The sequence below is a fragment of the Acomys russatus genome, chromosome 13 (assembly GCF_903995435.1).
Source record: "Acomys russatus chromosome 13, mAcoRus1.1, whole genome shotgun sequence".
NCBI lineage: Eukaryota > Metazoa > Chordata > Mammalia > Rodentia > Muridae > Acomys > Acomys russatus.
Window position 1 is genome coordinate 40,285,100 of NC_067149.1, and position 18,367 is coordinate 40,303,466.

General features: G+C 45.7%; 1 protein-coding gene across 3 annotated transcripts in view; it reads right to left on the reverse strand.

Annotated features, from left to right (window-relative positions):
• Positions 1–18,367, reverse strand: part of Srgap3 (SLIT-ROBO Rho GTPase activating protein 3) — a 231,494-nt gene that overhangs the window by 47,753 nt on the left and 165,374 nt on the right. For all 3 annotated transcript variants that reach the window (XM_051155035.1, XM_051155034.1, XM_051155033.1), the window contains exons 5-9: positions 17,335–17,520; positions 13,617–13,745; positions 12,469–12,690; positions 3,135–3,236; positions 285–482 (exon numbers count right to left, since the gene is read on the reverse strand). In XM_051155035.1, coding sequence (XP_051010992.1) covers positions 285–482; positions 3,135–3,236; positions 12,469–12,690; positions 13,617–13,745; positions 17,335–17,520 — 837 coding nt within the window. The remainder of the gene's footprint in view (positions 1–284; positions 483–3,134; positions 3,237–12,468; positions 12,691–13,616; positions 13,746–17,334; positions 17,521–18,367) is intronic.

Consider the following 18,367-nt stretch of genomic DNA (forward strand, 5'->3'; position numbering starts at 1 on the left):
ATTAGCAAGGTTGAGAACCACTGCTCTAACCCAACTGACTAAACCCTTCTCTTAGGTTCCTTCCGGAAGCATCAGGGATCAGCACTTAAGATGAGTGCTCATACCACCCACCGGTGAGTCACTCTCTGCACTTCAGAAATCAAGCCAGGCAACTTACTGTTAAAAAGCACATTAGATTTATGTCATATTATTTTGCTGGCTCTCTCCCATCCACTTAAGCTGCTTCCAAAGCCACAGGCAGAGCAGCAACAGGCAGTAGGCTCTGGGTCCCCGATGCTACTTACTGTAAAATAAAACATTTCTGTTTCTTGCTGGTTGGCTCTCCTCTTGGCTATGTTGATTTTGCTCATGTAGGTCTCAGAAGCGGCTGACTTTATGGACTCTGTAGATCGGCTGTGTTGGAAGGCATCCGAGACATCAAAGTCCTCTACGGTCAGCATGTCCTGTAAGGTCTGCATGGTGGCATCCAGGGTTTTCCTAACCTAGGGAAGGACAGTATAGCCACAAATCCCTCTTAGTCTCATAATGGCTCTGATGCCACCAAGTCCTTTGCTTTTTCACTTAGTGTCTCTAGAAGGTAAGGAGGACAAGATGGTGGCTCTTATTATACTGACATAGACAATGAGGTGAACTGGTATTGGTCCAAGACCAAATAGTTTGCAGGCTAAGACAACAGACTGTCTAATCTAAGGTCATTTATCGATTGCTTCTGTCTGAGGGACCTTGGGGATGCTTTGAGGATAGTGGTATCAGGTTTCTAAGCTTCTTTCTTAGTCTGGTTAGACAGCATAAAAGAGGCTCCTCCTGGGGGTAGGAAGGTGTCACTTGAGCACGGAAATCAACAGAAATTCTCTCATGTTGTCTCTCACTTAGAAAGGAAGGGGACATCTGATGGTGGGCAGTGATTGGCTGAGAGACAGAACCTTGAAGAAGTTAGTTCACTGCCACAGGATTTAGTTGGGACAACAGCTTCCATCCAGGCATCCAGTGAAATCACACACCACAGAGACTAAAAAGACAGGGCTTGAGGAACCCAGCCTTGCACAAGTCCTGGGACAAATGGGTCTCAGTAGCAGACTCTGTGTCTCAGAGGTAGGTCAGTCCAAAAGGGGCCACTGGCAAAACATGATTCCATTTATTGTAAGGTCATTGTCACTCATAGTTCCTGCCTCACAAATATGTTGGTCAGATATACTGGGCGAGAAGGCTGAAGATGATGCTCCAACGTTATAGAGTTTTGGGTGACTATTCAGGCAGCAAACTGTCTCTGTCATTTTTTTTTTTTTTTCATTTTGTAAGCTGCTAACCTGCACTTCCAATTTAGTCAGGTAATTAATTTTTATTCCTTCTCAAGTCTCTGATGGGGTTGAAGACCAGATAGTTTAGTTTTACAATTAAGCTTAGTTGTTTAGAGGTTAAGATGTTTTTAGGTCTAGATAGATGTTTTAAGTTGATAGATATTGATTTACATTCAGAATTTTAGACTCTCCAAAAAAGGAAAGATGTTTTCTTCAAGGCTGCCAAATATAAATAGCCAAAACACTATGAATGTAACATTAATATAATTCCTGATTGTTTCGTGGTTCTTCTTGCTGTATGTAGTTTATTGTATAATATAAATGTATATGAAAAAAATTTAAAGTAATAAAAAAGAATGGAAAAATAAGAGCAACACCAAGTTTAATAAGCATGCCACTCACAGTCTACTGTTCTTCTATATGCAATCACCCATCTGCCTTCATATTTTAATTTCTGATATTTTTTCATCAGAAAGAGGAAGTACTATGAGGCTGTGTTCCTTTGATTTATTATATATCTAGAATAATGTTTATTATAGTATGTATTATGTGAATAAACATCACATAAATAAATACTTGTTGAATGAATAAATGAGGGAGTAAGTCAAAATCACTTCTTTTTTCCAACACAGACTGAGGGAAGCTGATTCAAGGGTAAGTATATCCGAGGCCATCTGCAGTCTACAGAGAGGGCTGCATGCCTCGGGCCCCTCCCTGCGGCCCTGATTTCCATTTAAATTTCATTAATGGCATTATATGTGTGAACCATTTAAAATCCTTCGAGGGGAAAGAGAGAAGATAAGCAGAAAGGATAAAAAGCATCCGTCCTGCCTCCTGTCTCTTCTTGCCACCCTCCCTGGGCCTGCTTTCATTTGTGTCATCTCAGCTCTGTCCTATCTCTGCCCTCTGTAGGGCACAACTGTCCCTGCTGTCCAGGACAGCCTTCATGACATCTGAAGACACTGGCCATGCCTTATCACCTCCCACCGTTACTGTCGTTTGTGAGGGTAAGTCTGTCACACAGCCTTGGGTGGCACTGCACATATCCTGGGGTCCCTTTCTCCAGGACCCCTAGGGTTGGTTGACATCCATCCTCTGGGGGCTGAAAAGTTGGCTCAGTGGTTAAGAGTACTGTCTGCTCTTCCAAAGGTCCCAGGTTCAATTCCTAGCACCTACATGGCAGCTCACAACTGTCTGTAACTCCAAGATCTGACACCCTCACACCAATGCACATAAATTAAAATTAAATAAAAATATTAAAAAAAAAAAAAAAAAAGGACATCCATCCTCTGGGTGAGGTGTTTAGGTGTTAGTAGGACACTGCCTACCTGGCTTCAGTCCATGTCAGAACGGACCCACCCAGCATGATGCTGAGCCACTCAGCAATATGGGAGGAGCACTGGGCTGGTGAGATTCCTGAGGTTCAAAATCCACAATCCATTTAGGGTGGTCTGGGCTATCTGTTTCATTGTGTAGTTTTTGACTACTAACTCCGACTTCTGATTACAACAGCAGAAACTTATTGGCAGAGAATGAGGCAGGGAAGCACGAAGTCAATAGTAACCACCAATCATTCTACAGCCAAGATGGAGCCAACATTTCCCCAAACATTCTATGCCTGCAAGCCCGCAATCATCCTAAACATAGAGTTGCGCTTCCTCTTGTTTCCCTTTCACCTTGTAAGCATCCTTAAGGCCACTAAATGTTCTCAGTGCCAGTGGGTTGTGTGGGTGTATAGTCTCCCACTAATGAACCATCATTTCCTATACAGCCTAGGACATGAGACTCCCCAGCACAAGCCCCGGGGAACTAGACCCCGGCCAGCAGATGACTCACCTCTTCATTCTCAATCTTGAGAGTGGCCAGCCTGGACTGCAGCTGGTGGTACCGCATAAGCAGCTCTGTCTGGACGGGCTGCTGTGCACTGACCTGGCATACCTGCAGAAAGACACTTGGTCATTGTAGCTGCATGGAGCAAGGTGGGGGATATCATTAACATTCCATCTGGAGCCCAACACAGGTCCAGCAAGGCCAAGTGACCTGCACCGGGTCGCCATGTTGGACACAGCAAAGGAAGTACCAGATGGGAACTGGGTTCCTCTCACGCTAAGTCTACCTTCTTGCTGTCACCAGCGTGGCTTCCCAGGCACACTTTTCTACATTTGCACAGTAATTGTGGCCTTAAAGGGAGTGGCGAGTCAAACTAATTAATTGCAAGGCAGGAAGTTGTGGAAGGAAAGCAACTGCTTGAGCAGCTAGTAGCAGATACAAGGAACGGAAAGCAGTTGACAAGTGCTCCTGTCACCACAGGAATGCATATGCATCAGAGAGACAACTGTGACAATCACGCTGTTGGTCTTCTGTGTCCACAAGTTTCGTGTCCATAAATTCAGCCAACCAAGGAGAAAAAAAAAAAAAAAAAAAAACAAACCAACTCTGGACTGAACGTAGGCAGGCATTTTCTTCTTATCATCCCCCAAATAATACAATACATCAACCATGCAAACATTCACATAGTATTAGGCATGTTATAATGCAGAGTTTATTTCAAGTATGCAGGAGAATGTGCTCGGGTCTCTGTAAGGTATTCTTCTATAAGGTGAGTCAGTGCCCTTGGATTCAGACATCCCCGGTAGGTCCTGGAAGCAGTCACCCACAGAAACTAAGAGCAGCTGTGCTTTCCTTCCAGAATCTTCCCTTCCAAAGCTGCTACTACCTATGAGTTGGTTTCCTATCCTATCCAGGCCTTAACAAGGGTTGGGGCAGCACAAGTGTGGAAGAAAAGCGAGTTGTCCGGTGTGTCAAAGGCTCACAGCACTGGAGGGGGCATCAGATTAGGGCATCTGAGGTCCAAGGAGATAGGTAGTCTGGAACATCCTTGAGGTCTCCTAAACACAGGAGGGGCCTAAGGAAAGCCAAGGTCCTACAGTGCTGTATTGGGGGGACGTTAGCCAACAAGACAAAGAAGTCATCAAAAAAAGCTTATGAATTAAGAGCTGACCCTAGGCCTCTGCAGTAAAGAGAATATGTACTCCAGCGTTTTCCTCTTCCCACAATGCACTGGGAGCATCAGAGAGAACAGAAATAGTAGCTATGATGTTAACATGCCCTACTCCCATATTCGAGGTATGGGAAACTGATTCTTAAAGTCATGTAAAAATGGCATTTGGAGGTGGGGCTGCTGGAAAGTGACTTGAAGTAAATGAAGTAGTGAGAGTAAGGCCGCCAAGATGGTAGTAGTGGCTTTATTAGAAGTAAAAAACAGAGCCAGGCGTGGTGGCGCACGCCTGTAATCCTAGCACTTGGGAGGCAGAGGCAGGCATATTTCTGTGAGTTTGAGGACAGTTTGGTCTACAAAGCCAGTCTAGAACAGTAAGGCTACACAAAGAAACCCTGTCAAAGAAGAAGGCGAAGGAGAAGAAGAGGAAAACAGACAGACCTGAGCTACATGCTTGCTCTGCCTTGCCATGTGGTAGCCATGCCATGACACTCTGCAGCAGAAGAGTCCTCATGAGGTGCCAAGCAGATATAGGCACCATGCTTTTGGACTTCCTAGCTTTCCTGTCTGTGAGCTGAAGAAGCCTCTAGCTCAGTAAGTCAACCTTACTAATGCTGTGACTTTAGTACAGTTCCTTGTGTTGTGATGACCCTCAACCATAACTTTATTTTCGTTGCTACTTCAAAACTGTAATTTTGCTATTGTTAAGAATTATAATGTAGGAGGATCCAAGATGGCGGCGAGCAGTGTGGACCGCGTTTGGAGGCTCCAGTGAACAATTCAGGGAATTGCACAGATTTCTGAGCCAGGAACACCGAGGTCCGAACATCACGGCAGCAGGAGTGCTCCACGGTTCGGAGGGACCAGGGTGCGGAGGACCTGCGTGCCCCTGCACACGGGAGGAGCGTGGTTTTTCTCTGATCGGAGCGGCAGCGGTAGAGGCGGCAGCACCAGCGGCACCAGCAGCGGCGGCTGAGGTTTGCAGCTCATAGCCTTCCGGTGGAGGCGATTGGTGTGGTGGCTGGTGGGAATTGCTGCGGGAGAGGGGACTCGGGGCAGGATTTGGGTCGCGTGGAGCCTTTGGACCCAGATTGGACTCGGCGGACAGTTCGGCCCCAGAGTCCCGGGTATTGGCCCGGCCCAGCAAACAATTCTGCCTGAGGCACTAACTCAGCGTGGCCATAGCTCCCCTGCTGTGGCGCAGGCTTAGTTGAGCACGCTGCTCCACACTAGGCACTACCTCAGCTCAGCGGCAGCTCCCCTGCGGTGACACAGTCTGGGCGGAGCACTTGGTTTCACCACAGGCGCTAACTCAGAGCAGCCGCAGTTGTCCTGCTGTGGCGCAGGCTTGGTGACGTGCTCGGTTCCATCCTAGGCACCACCTCAGCTCAGCGGCAGCTCCCCTGCGGGGACACAGTCTGGGCGGAGCACTTGTCCCACCACTGGCGCTAACTCAGAGCAGCCGCAGTTCTCCTGCTGTGGTGCAGGCTTGGTGACGTGCTCGGTTCCATCCTAGGCACCACCTCAGCTCAGCGGCAGCTCCCCTGCGGGGACACAGTCCGGGCGGAGCACTTGTTCCACCACTGGCGCTGACTCAGAGCAGCCGCAGTTCTCCTGCTGTGGCGCAGGCTTGGTGACGTGCTCGGTTCCATCCTAGGCACCACCTCAGCTCAGCGGCAGCTCCCCTGCGGTGACACAGTCCGGGCGGAGCACTTGTTCCACCACTGGCGCTAACTCAGAGCAGCCGCAGTTCTCCTGCTGTGGCACAGGCTGGACAGAGCTCTCGGTTCCACCAGCTCTAAGACTCTGGTTGGACACAGTGTACAGTTTGAATCCAGAATTCCTGGCTGAGATTGGTGGTCAGTTCGGGCCCTGAGTCAATAACTGACCACAGCACGCACTTTGGGCCAAAAGGCCCTAGTGGAGCTTGGTGCGTAGTCCCAGCCCAAAAATTCTGGCTGGGCCCTGTGTGCATTTTGGGCCCAAAATCCCTAGCTGAGCTTGGCAGACGGTTCTGGCCCTGAGAATCTAGCTGAGTTCTGCCCGTGGTTCGGTCCCAGTGCTCCTGGCTGGACTTGGCAGGGAACTCAGAAGGCTGTGGATACCTTGGCCTGACCCAACGCTCATTCAGAGACCCAGAACAATTGCAGGATCCACAGCAGAGAGGGACTGAGGATCACTGGCTGTGAGAGACCAGAACAACAGGGCTAACCTCCTAACATCCACACCAGTGAAGCTTTGAGCTCGCAGCCTAGGGAAATCGTAAGAAAACAAGTGAATCTATCATCAGACACCCTCCATTCAACTCTGGAAGCTACCCAACAAAAACAAAGACGGCAAGATGTCTAAAGGACAACGAAAAAGCATACGCAAAAAAACCCAAAACAACATGGCGTCTCCAGTTTCCAGCTATCCCAAAGAAAACCACCCAGAGAACTCAAATACAACGGAAATACAAGAAAATGACCTCAAATCCTTAGTAATGAGGATGATAATGGAGGAAACAAATAAAATTCGTAATCAAATGCAGGAAGACGCAGACAAACAGGTGAGAGACATAAAAGAAGCACATAGAGTGGAACTGGAAAAATTGCAGGAAAATGCAAACAACCAGATGAAAGAAATAACTAAAACGGTTCAAGCTCTGAAGACCTATAAAGAGGCAATGGAAGAAACTCAGGAATATACAAAAAATCAGATGAAAGAAATCAAAAAATCAGTTCAAGATCTGAAAATGAAAATGGATTCAATGATAAACACACAGACAGAAGAAAAACGAGAACGTGAGACCTCAGAGAAGAAGGCGAGCAACACAGAGGTGAGCTTTTCTAACAGAATCCAAGAGATGGAAGAACGAATCTCAGGGCTAGAAGATACAATCACAGATATTGAATCAACCATTAAAGAAAATGCCAAATCTGGAAAACTCCTGACACAAAACATCCAAGAAATTAAGGACACCATGAAAAGAAGAAATTTGCGGATAATAGGCATTGAAGAAAGAGAAGACATCAGACTCCAGGGCCCAGAAACTATTCTCAACAAAATCATAGAAGAAAATTTCCCCAATCTAAAGAAAGAGATGCCTATAAACATACAAGAGGCCTACAGAACACCAAATAGAATTGACCAGAAAAGAAAAACTGCCCGCCACATAATAATCAAAACACAAAACTTGCAGAACAAAGAAAAAATATTAAAAGCTGCAAGGGAAAAGGGCCAAATAACATTTAATGGTAAACCTATCAGAATTACACCTGACTTCTCAGCAGAGACCATAAAAGCCAGAAGGTCCTGGACAGAGATCCTGCAAACCCTAAGAGAACACAGATGCCAGGCCAGACTACTTTACCCAGCAAAATTATCAATAACCATTGATGGAGAAAACAAAATATTCCATGACAAAAACAAATTCAAACAGTACCTATCCACAAACCCAGCTTTACAGAAGGTACTAGAAGGAAAACTCCATCCCAAAGGGTCAAGCTACAACCAAAACTACCCAGGAAATAGATAACTATCCCATGGCAAAAACACAACTACACAAACGCTCGACTGGAAACAACATCAAAATTAAGACTCTTAACAGTCACTGGTCATTAATATCTCTCAACATCAATGGCCTCAATTCTCCAATAAAAAGACACAGACTAACCGAATGGGTACATAAACAAGACCCAACATTCTTCTGCATCCAAGAAACACATCTCACCCATAATGAAAGGCATTACCTCAGGGTAAAAGGTTGGAAAAAAATATTCCAAGCAAATGGTCACAAGAAGCAAGCAGGTGTAGCCATTTTAGTATCGAACAAAATAGACTTTCAACCAAAATTAATCAAAAGGGATGAGGAAGGACACTTCATACTCATCAAAGGTAAAGTCAACCAAGATGACATCACAATTCTGAACATCTATGCTCCCAATACAAGGGCACCCACATATGTAAAAGATCTCCTAAAAAAGCTTAAACCACACATCGATCCCCACACAATAATAGTGGGAGACTTCAACACCCCACTCTCACTGAAGGATAAGTCATTGAAACAGAAACTAAGCCGAGAAATAACATCATTAACCAATGCCATGGGTCAAATGGATCTAACAGATATCTATAGAACCTTTCACCCAAACAAGAAAGAATACACCTTCTTCTCTGCACCCCATGGAACCTTCTCCAAAATTGATCACATCGTAGGTCACAAAGCAAGCCTCAACAGATACAAGAGGATTGAAATAATACCTTGTATCCTATCAGATCACCATGCTCTTAGGCTGCAATTCAACAACAACAGAAATAACAAAAAGCCTACACGTTTGTGGAAACTAAACAACTCTCTGCTAAATGACACCTGGGTCAGGGAAGAAATAAAGAAAGAAATCAAGGAGTTTCTGAAATTCAATGAAAATGAAGAAAACAACATACCCAAATTTGTGGGATACATTGAAAGCAGTGCTAAGAGGAAAATTCATAGCACTAAGTGCCTTTAAAAAGAAATTGGAAACATCGCACATAAGCATCTTAACAACACAACTGGAAGCCCTAGAAAAAAAAGAAGCAGAAGAAACACCCAAGAGGAGTAGACGCCTGGAAATTATCAAACTCAGGGCTGAAATTAACAAATTAGAAACTAAGAAAACAGTCCAAAGAATCAACAAAACCAAAAGCTGGTTCTTTGAGAAAATCAACAAGATAGACAGACCATTAGCCAAACTAACTAAAAGGCAGAGAGACAGTATTGAAATGAACAAAATCAGAAATGAAAAGGGAGACATAACAACAGACACTGAAGAAATTCAAAGAATCATAAGATCCTACTTTGAAGGCATATATGCCACAAAATTTGAAAATCTAAGGGAAATGGACGATTTTCTTGATCAAGTTCACTTGCCAAAGTTGAGTGAAGAACAGATAAACAAGTTAAATAGTCCCATTTCCCCTACAGAAATAGAAGCAATCATCGATGGTCTCCCAACCAAAAAAAGCCCAGGGCCAGATGGTTCAGTGCAGAATTCTACCAGACCTTTAAGGGCGAGCTAATACCGATACTCTTCAAGCTACTCCAAAAGATAGAAATGGATGGAAAGTTACCAAATTCATTCTATGAGGCCATAGTCTCATTGATACCTAAACCTCACAAAGACTCAACAAAGAAAGAGAATTTCAGACCAATTTCTCTTATGAACATAGATGCAAAAATACTAAATAAATACTTGCAAAACGAATACAGGAGCACATCAAAGATATCATTCATCATGACCAAGTAGGCTTCATTCCAGGCATGCAGGGATGGTTTAATATACGGAAATCCATCAATGTAATCCATCATATAAACAAACTGAAAATAAAAAACCACATGATATCTCCTTGGATGCAGAGAAAGCATTTGATAAAATTCAACACCCATTCATGTTTAAAGTTTTAGAGAGATCGGGGATACAAGGCACTTTCCTCAACATAATAAAGGCTATATACAGCAAGCCAATAGCCAAAATCAAAGTAAATGGTGAGATACTCAAGGAAATTCCTCTCAAATCGGGAACAAGGCAAGGCTGCCCACTCTCTCCATATCTCTTCAATATAGTACTCGAAGTTCTAGCCAGAGCAATAAGACAACAAAAGGAGATCAAGGGGATCCAAATGGGAAAGGAGGAAGTCAAATTATCCCTCTTTGCAGATGATATGATAGTGTACATAAGTGACCCTCAAAACTCCACCAGAGAACTCCTAAAGCTGATAAACACCTTCAGCAAATTGGCTGGATACAAAATTAACTCAAAAAAGTCTGTAGCCTTCCTATACACAAATGACAAGCTTGCAGAGGAAGAAATTAGGAAAACCACACCCTTCACATTAGCCACAAGCAATATAAAATATCTAGGAGTTACCCTAACTAAGCAAGTGAAGGACTTGTATGAAAAAAATTTCAAAACTCTGAAGAAAGAGATTGAAGATGACCTGAGAAGATGGCGTGATCTTCCTTGCTCATGGATCGGGAGAATTAACATAGTAAAAATGGCCATCCTACCAAAAGCAATCTACAGATTCAATGCAATCCCTATCAAAATAACTACACAATTTTTTAAAGACATTGAAAGTTCAATTCTGAACTTCATATGGAAAAACAAAAAACCCAGAATAGCTAAAACAATCTTGTACAATAAAAGATGCTCCGGAGGAATCTCCATACCTGATCTCAAACTGTACTATAAAGCAATAGTACTTAAAAACAGCATGGTCTGGCACAGCAACAGGCTGGTTGATCAAGTGGAATCGAATCGAAGACCCAGATATGAATCCACACACATATGGTCACTTGACTTTTGACAAAGAAGCCAAATCCATTCAATGGAAAAAAGGATAGCATCTTCAACAAATGGTGCTGGTCTAACTGGAGGTCTATGTGTAAAAAAATGAAACTGGACCCATATTTGTCACCTTGCACAAAACTCAAATCCAAGTGGATTAAAGACCTCAACATAAAACCAGAGACACTAACTCACTTAGAAGAACAAGTGGGAAAGAGCCTGGAACATATTGGCACAGGAGACACTTCCTGAACAGAACACCAACGGCCCAGGCCTTAATGTCAACCATTAATAAATGGGACCTCATGAGGCTGAGAAGCTTCTGTAAGGCAGGAGACACTGTCAAGAGAACAAAGCGACAGCCTACAGACTGGGAAAAAATCTTCACCAACCCTACATCTGACAAAGGTCTAATATCCAAAATATATAAAGAACTCAAGAAATTAAACACCACCAAACCGAATAACCCAATTGAGAAATGGGGCTTGGAACTAAACAGAGAATTCTCAACAGAGGAGTATCAAATGGCTGAGAAACACTTAAAGAAATGCTCAACCCTCCTTAGTCATCAGGAAATGCAAATCAAAACACTCTGAGATTCCATCTTACACCCATCAGAATGGCTAAGATCAAAAATTCAAGCGACACCACATGCTGGCGAGGAGGTGGGGAGAGAGGAACACTTCTTCATTGCTGGTGGGAATGCAAACTAGTACAGCCACTTTGGAAATCTATCTGGTGCTATCTCAGAAAAATGGAATAGGGCTTCCTCAAGACCCAGCTATTCCACTCCTTGGAATATACCCAGAAGATGCTCCAGCACACAACAAGAAAATTTGCTCAACCATGTTCATAGCAGCCTTATTCATAATAGCCAGAACATGGAAACAGCCTAAGTGTCCCTCAGTAGAAGAGTGGATAAAGAAACCGTGGTACATATACACTATGGAATACTACTCAGCTATTAAAAACAAGGAATTCCCGAAATTTGTGGATAAATGGATTGAGCTAGAAATGATCATAATGAGTGAGTTAACCCAGAAGCAGAAAGAATCAAATGGTATATACTCACTTATATCTGCATACTAGCCCAAGGGGCAATGTCCCACGAAAGCCTTCACTTACCAGGAAACTGGGACAGAGGGAAGGCATCCTATTGGGACTCTAAATGAGAGACGCATGGGAGAACAGCAAATAAAAGGATCCAGAGGGTCCTAGAAATCTACAAGTAGAACAATATGATAGGCAGATTGGGCCCAGGGGTCCCGCTCAAACTAAGGCACCAGCCAAGGACAATACAGGAGGTAAACTTTAAACCCCTTCCCAGATCTAGCCAATGGTCAGAATATTCTCCACAGTTGAGTGGAGAGTGTGATACGACTTTCTCACATACTCTGGTGCCTCACATTTGACCATGTCCCCTGGAGGGGGAGACCTGGTGGCACTCAGAGGAAGGACAGCAAGTAGCCAAGAAGAGACTTGATACCCTATGAGAATATATAGGGGGACGTAATCCCCCTCAGGAACAGTCATAGTGGAGGGGAATAATGGGAAAATGGGGGGGGGGGAGGAATGGGAGGATACAAGGGATGGGATAAACATTGAGATGTAACAAGAATAAATTAATAAAAAAAAAAATAAATTAAAAAAAAAAAAAAAAAGAATTATAATGTAATGTAAATATCTGATATGCAGGATCGTCTTAGGTGACCCCTGTGGAAGTGTTGTTCAACCCCCAAAGGGGTCGTGACCCACAGGTTGGGAAGTACTACTGAAGTCTTATTCAGGCTTAGGTACTTTCACAAGGTAAGGGAAACTGGACTAATACCACCAGCCCCAAGCAGGGTTCTGGTAGGAAGCCTACCTCATCTCCCATGTGGGGCTGGAACTCAAACTTGAGGGGAGGGCAGAAGACCTGGCTGCACATGTCCATGACCGTGTGCTTGTCACTCCGGGAGTCCAGGTTATCCACTGCATTCTCTATGACATCCAGGCCCTCATGGCGAGAGGTTTCCAGGTTATATTCTGCCGAGAGGTAGGTCCGGAAGGTGCGGGCCAGGCTGGCATGAAAGCCCAAGTCACAGCACTTGGGGAGAGGAGAGGTCAAAAGGGTATGGGTGAGAGCTGGGTGGTGGCCTGTGATAACCTTCTATCTCAGAGTTGTATCGAATCCCTCAGAGGGAGCTGAGAGATGAAATTTGGGTATTGACAGAATTTCTTTCATCTCCTCAGGCTCACCATAGTCTTTCATCTCCAACCTTTCTCTACACATGCTCTCTGCCTAGAACATTCTCCACTTGTCATTTATTTGATAGGCTGTTTCATTCTGGAAGTTCTCCTCCATACAGAGTTTTGGTCAGGCTCATGACCACTGCTAAGCCTTAAGTCCTAGTCCCCAGTATGTGCTCAATAAACATTTGGCAAGTGAACAGACAAAAGGGCTAAAAGCTAAAAGTTGAGACCTAGGAAAGAGAGAGGGGCTGGCTTTAGGCCACTGGAAGGCTGAGCAGACTGCCGCCTCCCCTGCCCCATGCCCTGGCTTCCAGAATAGGATACAGCATTAAAGAATCCAGCAACCAGTACTGAATGTCCCGAGCACCTACAGAAATGGATCCCCCATTTGCCATGGAAGGGAAGACAGAGAGGCGGGGAGCCCCAGCTCTAAGACACTGTCTCCCATCACTGCCACTCACAACGTCCTTCTTTAAGCCCTGTGCTCTCCAGGGAGCCCTATACAGCCAGCTCCCCACAGTCAGTGTCCACCAGAGCTCACTTCTGTCCATGGAAAGTGTGACCATGAATTAGCTCATACCCCCAGCTCCAAACACCTCCAGCCCTTCCTCTCTAGGAAGGCTACAAAAGCTTGGCCAGCCCACATGTTGGCTGAGGACCACAGCCAGCCCCTCCTCCCTACAGCTCATGACATGCACCAGCCTGAACTCTCTCTAGCTGGTGAGGTGTTGCAGCCTGTGTGTAGCCCTCACCCGGCCCCAGGATACCCAGGTTGCTCACATCGATGAGATCGGAGACATCGTGGATGTAGTATTTGCTGATAGCTGCGTTGGTGGCTGCCAGATTCAGCAGGTAGTCATTGCGGGCCTTCGTGCACTTGAGTTTGTTCTCAGAATACTTGGCCTGCCTCTGGAGGGAGAAGAGGTAGACATCAGAGCCCAGCCCACTAGGTGAGGATCTATGATCTCCATGGGAACCATCTGACAATGATTCCCACCTCCCAGCTATGGGATACTTCTGTGCCAAGGGAGTACCAACTGGGCCCTGAACTCAGCAATACACCACAAGGTCACACAGCAGCCTTTCAGTTGGTCTCTACCAGTGGACTGTAGATAAGACACACTACCCTCAGTACCCTCCATGGGTTTCCAGTGCTTTCAATGGCCCAAAGGTCATCCAAGACTTGGCTTCTGGCCACCACTCCAGGCTGCCATTCCGGCCCCATCTCTCTGTATGCTCCCCTACTCTCACCAAACTCTTGTCCATCCTCAAGCTACCGATGATGGCCTTGTCTGATTGCACCCCTCATGTCTCTACTCCTATCCCATGCTCTGCTCAGTGCTATCAGAAGCTCTTTAATTGTTCATCGTTGCTACCCCAACAAGAACTCCACAAAGTCATGTCCCGCCTTATTTGTGGGTCATGGATCAGTGGCACCCAAAACACACCAACTAAGGCAAATGCTGGGTCATTTTTAAGAAAAAGGAAAGGGAGAGAAGATAAAAGGGCAAAAGTCTAGGTCTGAATGCAAGGAGGAGTGTGGCAGAGCACCCAGAATTTTGGCAAAGCAGCTTTTATGCTGGGCCAGCCCAGAAGGGAGGAGCAAGAGTGGGGACAATGGACAACCGCTCCCGCCCCTTTCAGACTGATGAGTCTTGGTGCTGGATCTCTTTAAAGATGCTGTGCTTTCTTCCTTCAGCTAGTTGCTCTTTCCCATTGTGCGGGCCACATGAGATCTCACTTTGCAGTATTCCAGCCCACTGCCAACCTCTAATTCTCCTCAGGCATCTTCTCGCATTTGCTCCTCAGTCTCTTACTCTGGGCCCATTCAGCATACGTCTCCTGAAACTCACATCCTGTGCCAGCCGGGCACCCATCTGCAGAGAGTCGGGACACTCCTGATCCTATCCGGGGACCCATTATGACCTTGAGACTGTTTTCCTGGATTGACTTCATTTTATAATTGAAGAGGACAGTCATGGCATCTCAGCTGAACTCATCTATTTATAGGTGAGGAGATGAGAGCTGAAGAAGAAAAGCGGCTTGTCCAGGAGCCAAGTGGCTAATTAGCATATGGCTACATTAGGAATGGGCCTCTAGAATCCCAGCCAGTATCTTTCCACCCAGGCATTTTCTCTAGAGAGCCTTGCACCAATAAGCACCCACTTGTCATCCTCCTCTTCCTCTGACCTGGAATACTAACAGTCTACTTCCTGTGTCCATTGGTATGTCTATTTTGGACACTTTACATAAGTTAATTTGCACAGTGTGTGGCCTCTTGTGTCTGGCTTTTTTCACATAGCATAATGTCTTTGGGATTCGTCCGCCTTTTGGGGTGTATCAGGACTGAGTTACATTCATTGGTACCTGAACATTCAAGTTGTTTTCATCTTTTGGCTACTATGAACAGTACATTCACATACAAGATTTTATACAAACATGTTTTTGTGCCTCTGGGGCAGACACCTAGAAGAGGCACTACTGAGTCCCATGGCAGCCTGGTCTGAAGAGCAGCCAGATGGCTTTCCACAGGGACAGAACCACTCACATATACAACCTGCCCCTTACTGCGGCGCAAGATTTCCTTATTTCCATATCCTCATGCCTGCTTCTGCCTGCCAGCCTTTTTATCCTGGTCCTTCGAGTGGCTGTGAAGCACCATTGTGCTGTGGTTTTTCATTTGCATTTCCTCCATCCTTAATGACACTGAAAAGATTGCACTGCATTTATGGACCACCTAGAGAGGTTCTTAAGAACTGTCAATTCAGAGGCTAGAGAGATGGCTCAGAAGTTAAGAGCACTGGCTGTTCTTCTAGAGGACCCAGGCTTAATCCCAGCACCCACATGGTGGTTCACAACTATCTGTCACTCCAGTTCCAGGGGATATGAATCTTCTAGTCACTGAGGGCACTAGGTATATGAGTGGGACATTTATATACATGCTGACAAAACACCCATAGACATAAAAAAAAAAAAGAAATATTTATTCAAATTCCTGGCCCATTTTGGTATTAAGTCTTTGCCTAGATTTTGGGTTTTCTTCACTCTCAAAAATTATACCAGGACACAGGCACACGCATGCGCACACACACACACACACTTTTATATGTTTCCCAGTTTCCCGAGGTTCTGCTGAGCTTTGTTCCCACCCAGTCTATAATGTCTAGAGCTAAAGGATCTATAATCATAGAATTAGGCCCATAGAGGAGCAGATAAGCATCAGACGCAGTGGCGGGCAGATAGAAGAACTGTTTCCTGGTGGCGGGAAACAGATGGATATAGAGAGTTCAATAAGAAGAACAGAGCCTTTGAAGAAGAAAGGAAAGTTAGAAGTCACAGCTGAGTCCTGCCCTTCAAAACCCCCTGGCCGTAGCAGGCATCATTAACTGATTTCAGCACCTTTTCAGCTAAGCCTTGATAAAGCTTCAAACCCTCCACACAGCACTCTGGGCAGCCGCTATCAATTTATCAGAGCCACCATGAGCAATGAGACTTATTTATCAGATACAAAAACTGAAGCTTGGGCAGAGGTGTTAATGTAGCCTTTACAAGCCCAGCTCAGGGGCTAGGGAGAGGCCTCAGTGGGCAAAGTGGTTGCTGCGTATGCAGAAGGACTTGCTTGGAGCCCTAGCACCCATGTGAAAACTCAACTCAGGGCTGTGGGAGGAGTGGAGCTAGGAGACTTCCAGGGGCCTCGATGGCCAGCCAGTGTAGCCAGGGAACTACAGCTTCAGAGACAGACCCTGTCTCAAAGACTAAGTCATGGAGCAAGAAGAAGATACTTGATGTCCACCTCTGGCCTCTCTATAGCCACGCACAGGTAAGGAGCACACCTGCATAGAAATGTGCTTACACTTGCACACAACACATACAAGTAAGCCAACCAACCCCAGCCTGTGAATCTTGATCTCACTCTACCACACCTACAAAAAGGCCTTGTGGCACCCCGACACAGAGATTCTGGAGCTATGTCTCTGACATGGCCAGGGCAACTTCACAGCGGGGCTGTGGCAGCTTTGAATGTCATAGCCTGACCACCTAGAATTCCCTGGGAAGAGAGTCTCAATGAAGAACTGTCTGCATTGGGTTGGACTCTGGGCATGCCTGTAGGAGATTGTCTTGGTTGAGTAAAATGAGATGGGAAAACCCACCCTGAGTGTGGCTGGTGCCATTTCATCGGCTGGGTCCTGAACTTTGTGAATAAAGCTGGCTTAGCGTGAGCAATCAAGGGAGCGTGTGCTCACTTCTCTCTGGTCTTGACTGTGGATGTGCTATGACTTAGCCATTTTCAGTGCCCGCCACCTGGATGACCCTGTGGCCAAAGACTGCAAGGTAAGTTATTTCTCCCTTAAGTGGCTTTTTGTCAGACTGTTTTTTATCACAGCAGCACAAATGGAATCAGGGCAAAGCCCTTTACGCTTCATGAAAAGGGGAAGGCGAGTCAGTAGCCGAGAGCGTGGCTCTCCTCTTCGTGCCTTGGCCCATTTCTCCCTCTCACCTTCTCCTTCATCTTCTCAATCTTCTTCACGGAGCTGCGGCGCTGGGGCCTGTCCTCGTGCCGGAGCAGGTTCATGCTGAGGTCTCCGGACTTGTTGAACTGTTTCTCCTCCTGCTTCTCAGCCTCCTTCAGCTTGCTTTCTGCACTGATGCTCTCTGCGTGGTACATGTGGTAGGTTTTCATGACCTGGGGACATATGCGTACAAGAAACCAACAGCCTGTTATGGCTCAACATGGCACATCCCATGGTCCCTGGCCCCAACCCACGTTCCATATAATGGTTTTCCTTCCCGTCACCAATTCACCTTAATTTTTTTTTACTTTTGCACAGACTCCCTGAGGGCTGGAAATGAAGATGCTCCTCAGGTGTATTGGCTTTTTCATGAGTGATGTCATCATCACCCTCCTCTTTGTCATCATCATCACATTCCTGAGGCCCCACTAAGTGTCAAGCATGAGCTAGTAAATGGGAAACTAAGAAGAGTCACCACAGCCCATAGGTGACCTGGTAAGCGGGGCTCATGTTGGCTGCCCTCTCTAGTCCTGCTAGCTGTGGCCCTTCCTCCCCATCTCCACCCCCAAGTCAATGGAAGAGCCCTTAAAATGGGCCCTGCAAACAGCCCTGTTATATAACCTAATAGATACTCTGTGGTCCCTGGAATACACTCAGCCTTGGCTATACAAAGAATCCCAACAAAGCAAATTGTACTCTGCTACGCAGCTTCTATAACAAAACAGGATGTGATTATGACAGGGTGAATTCTGAGCCTGAACTTTCATCCTGAACCATTTCCAAACTTGCAAAGCGCCCCATAAATGAGACACACTCAGCACTTCCTCTTGATGGAGCCTCTTTTTTTTGGCCCACCCACATGGCTCACTTGCAGTTTCCTCCATTGCCCCAAGAGCCCACTTCTCCCTGGTCTCACCCACTCCAGTACAGTAAACAGCCCAGGAAGCATTGTTACTGGTGCGCTTGACATCTAGTGGCCGGAAGGCATGACTGCAGCCTTTCAAGAGAGCAAAGAGGACC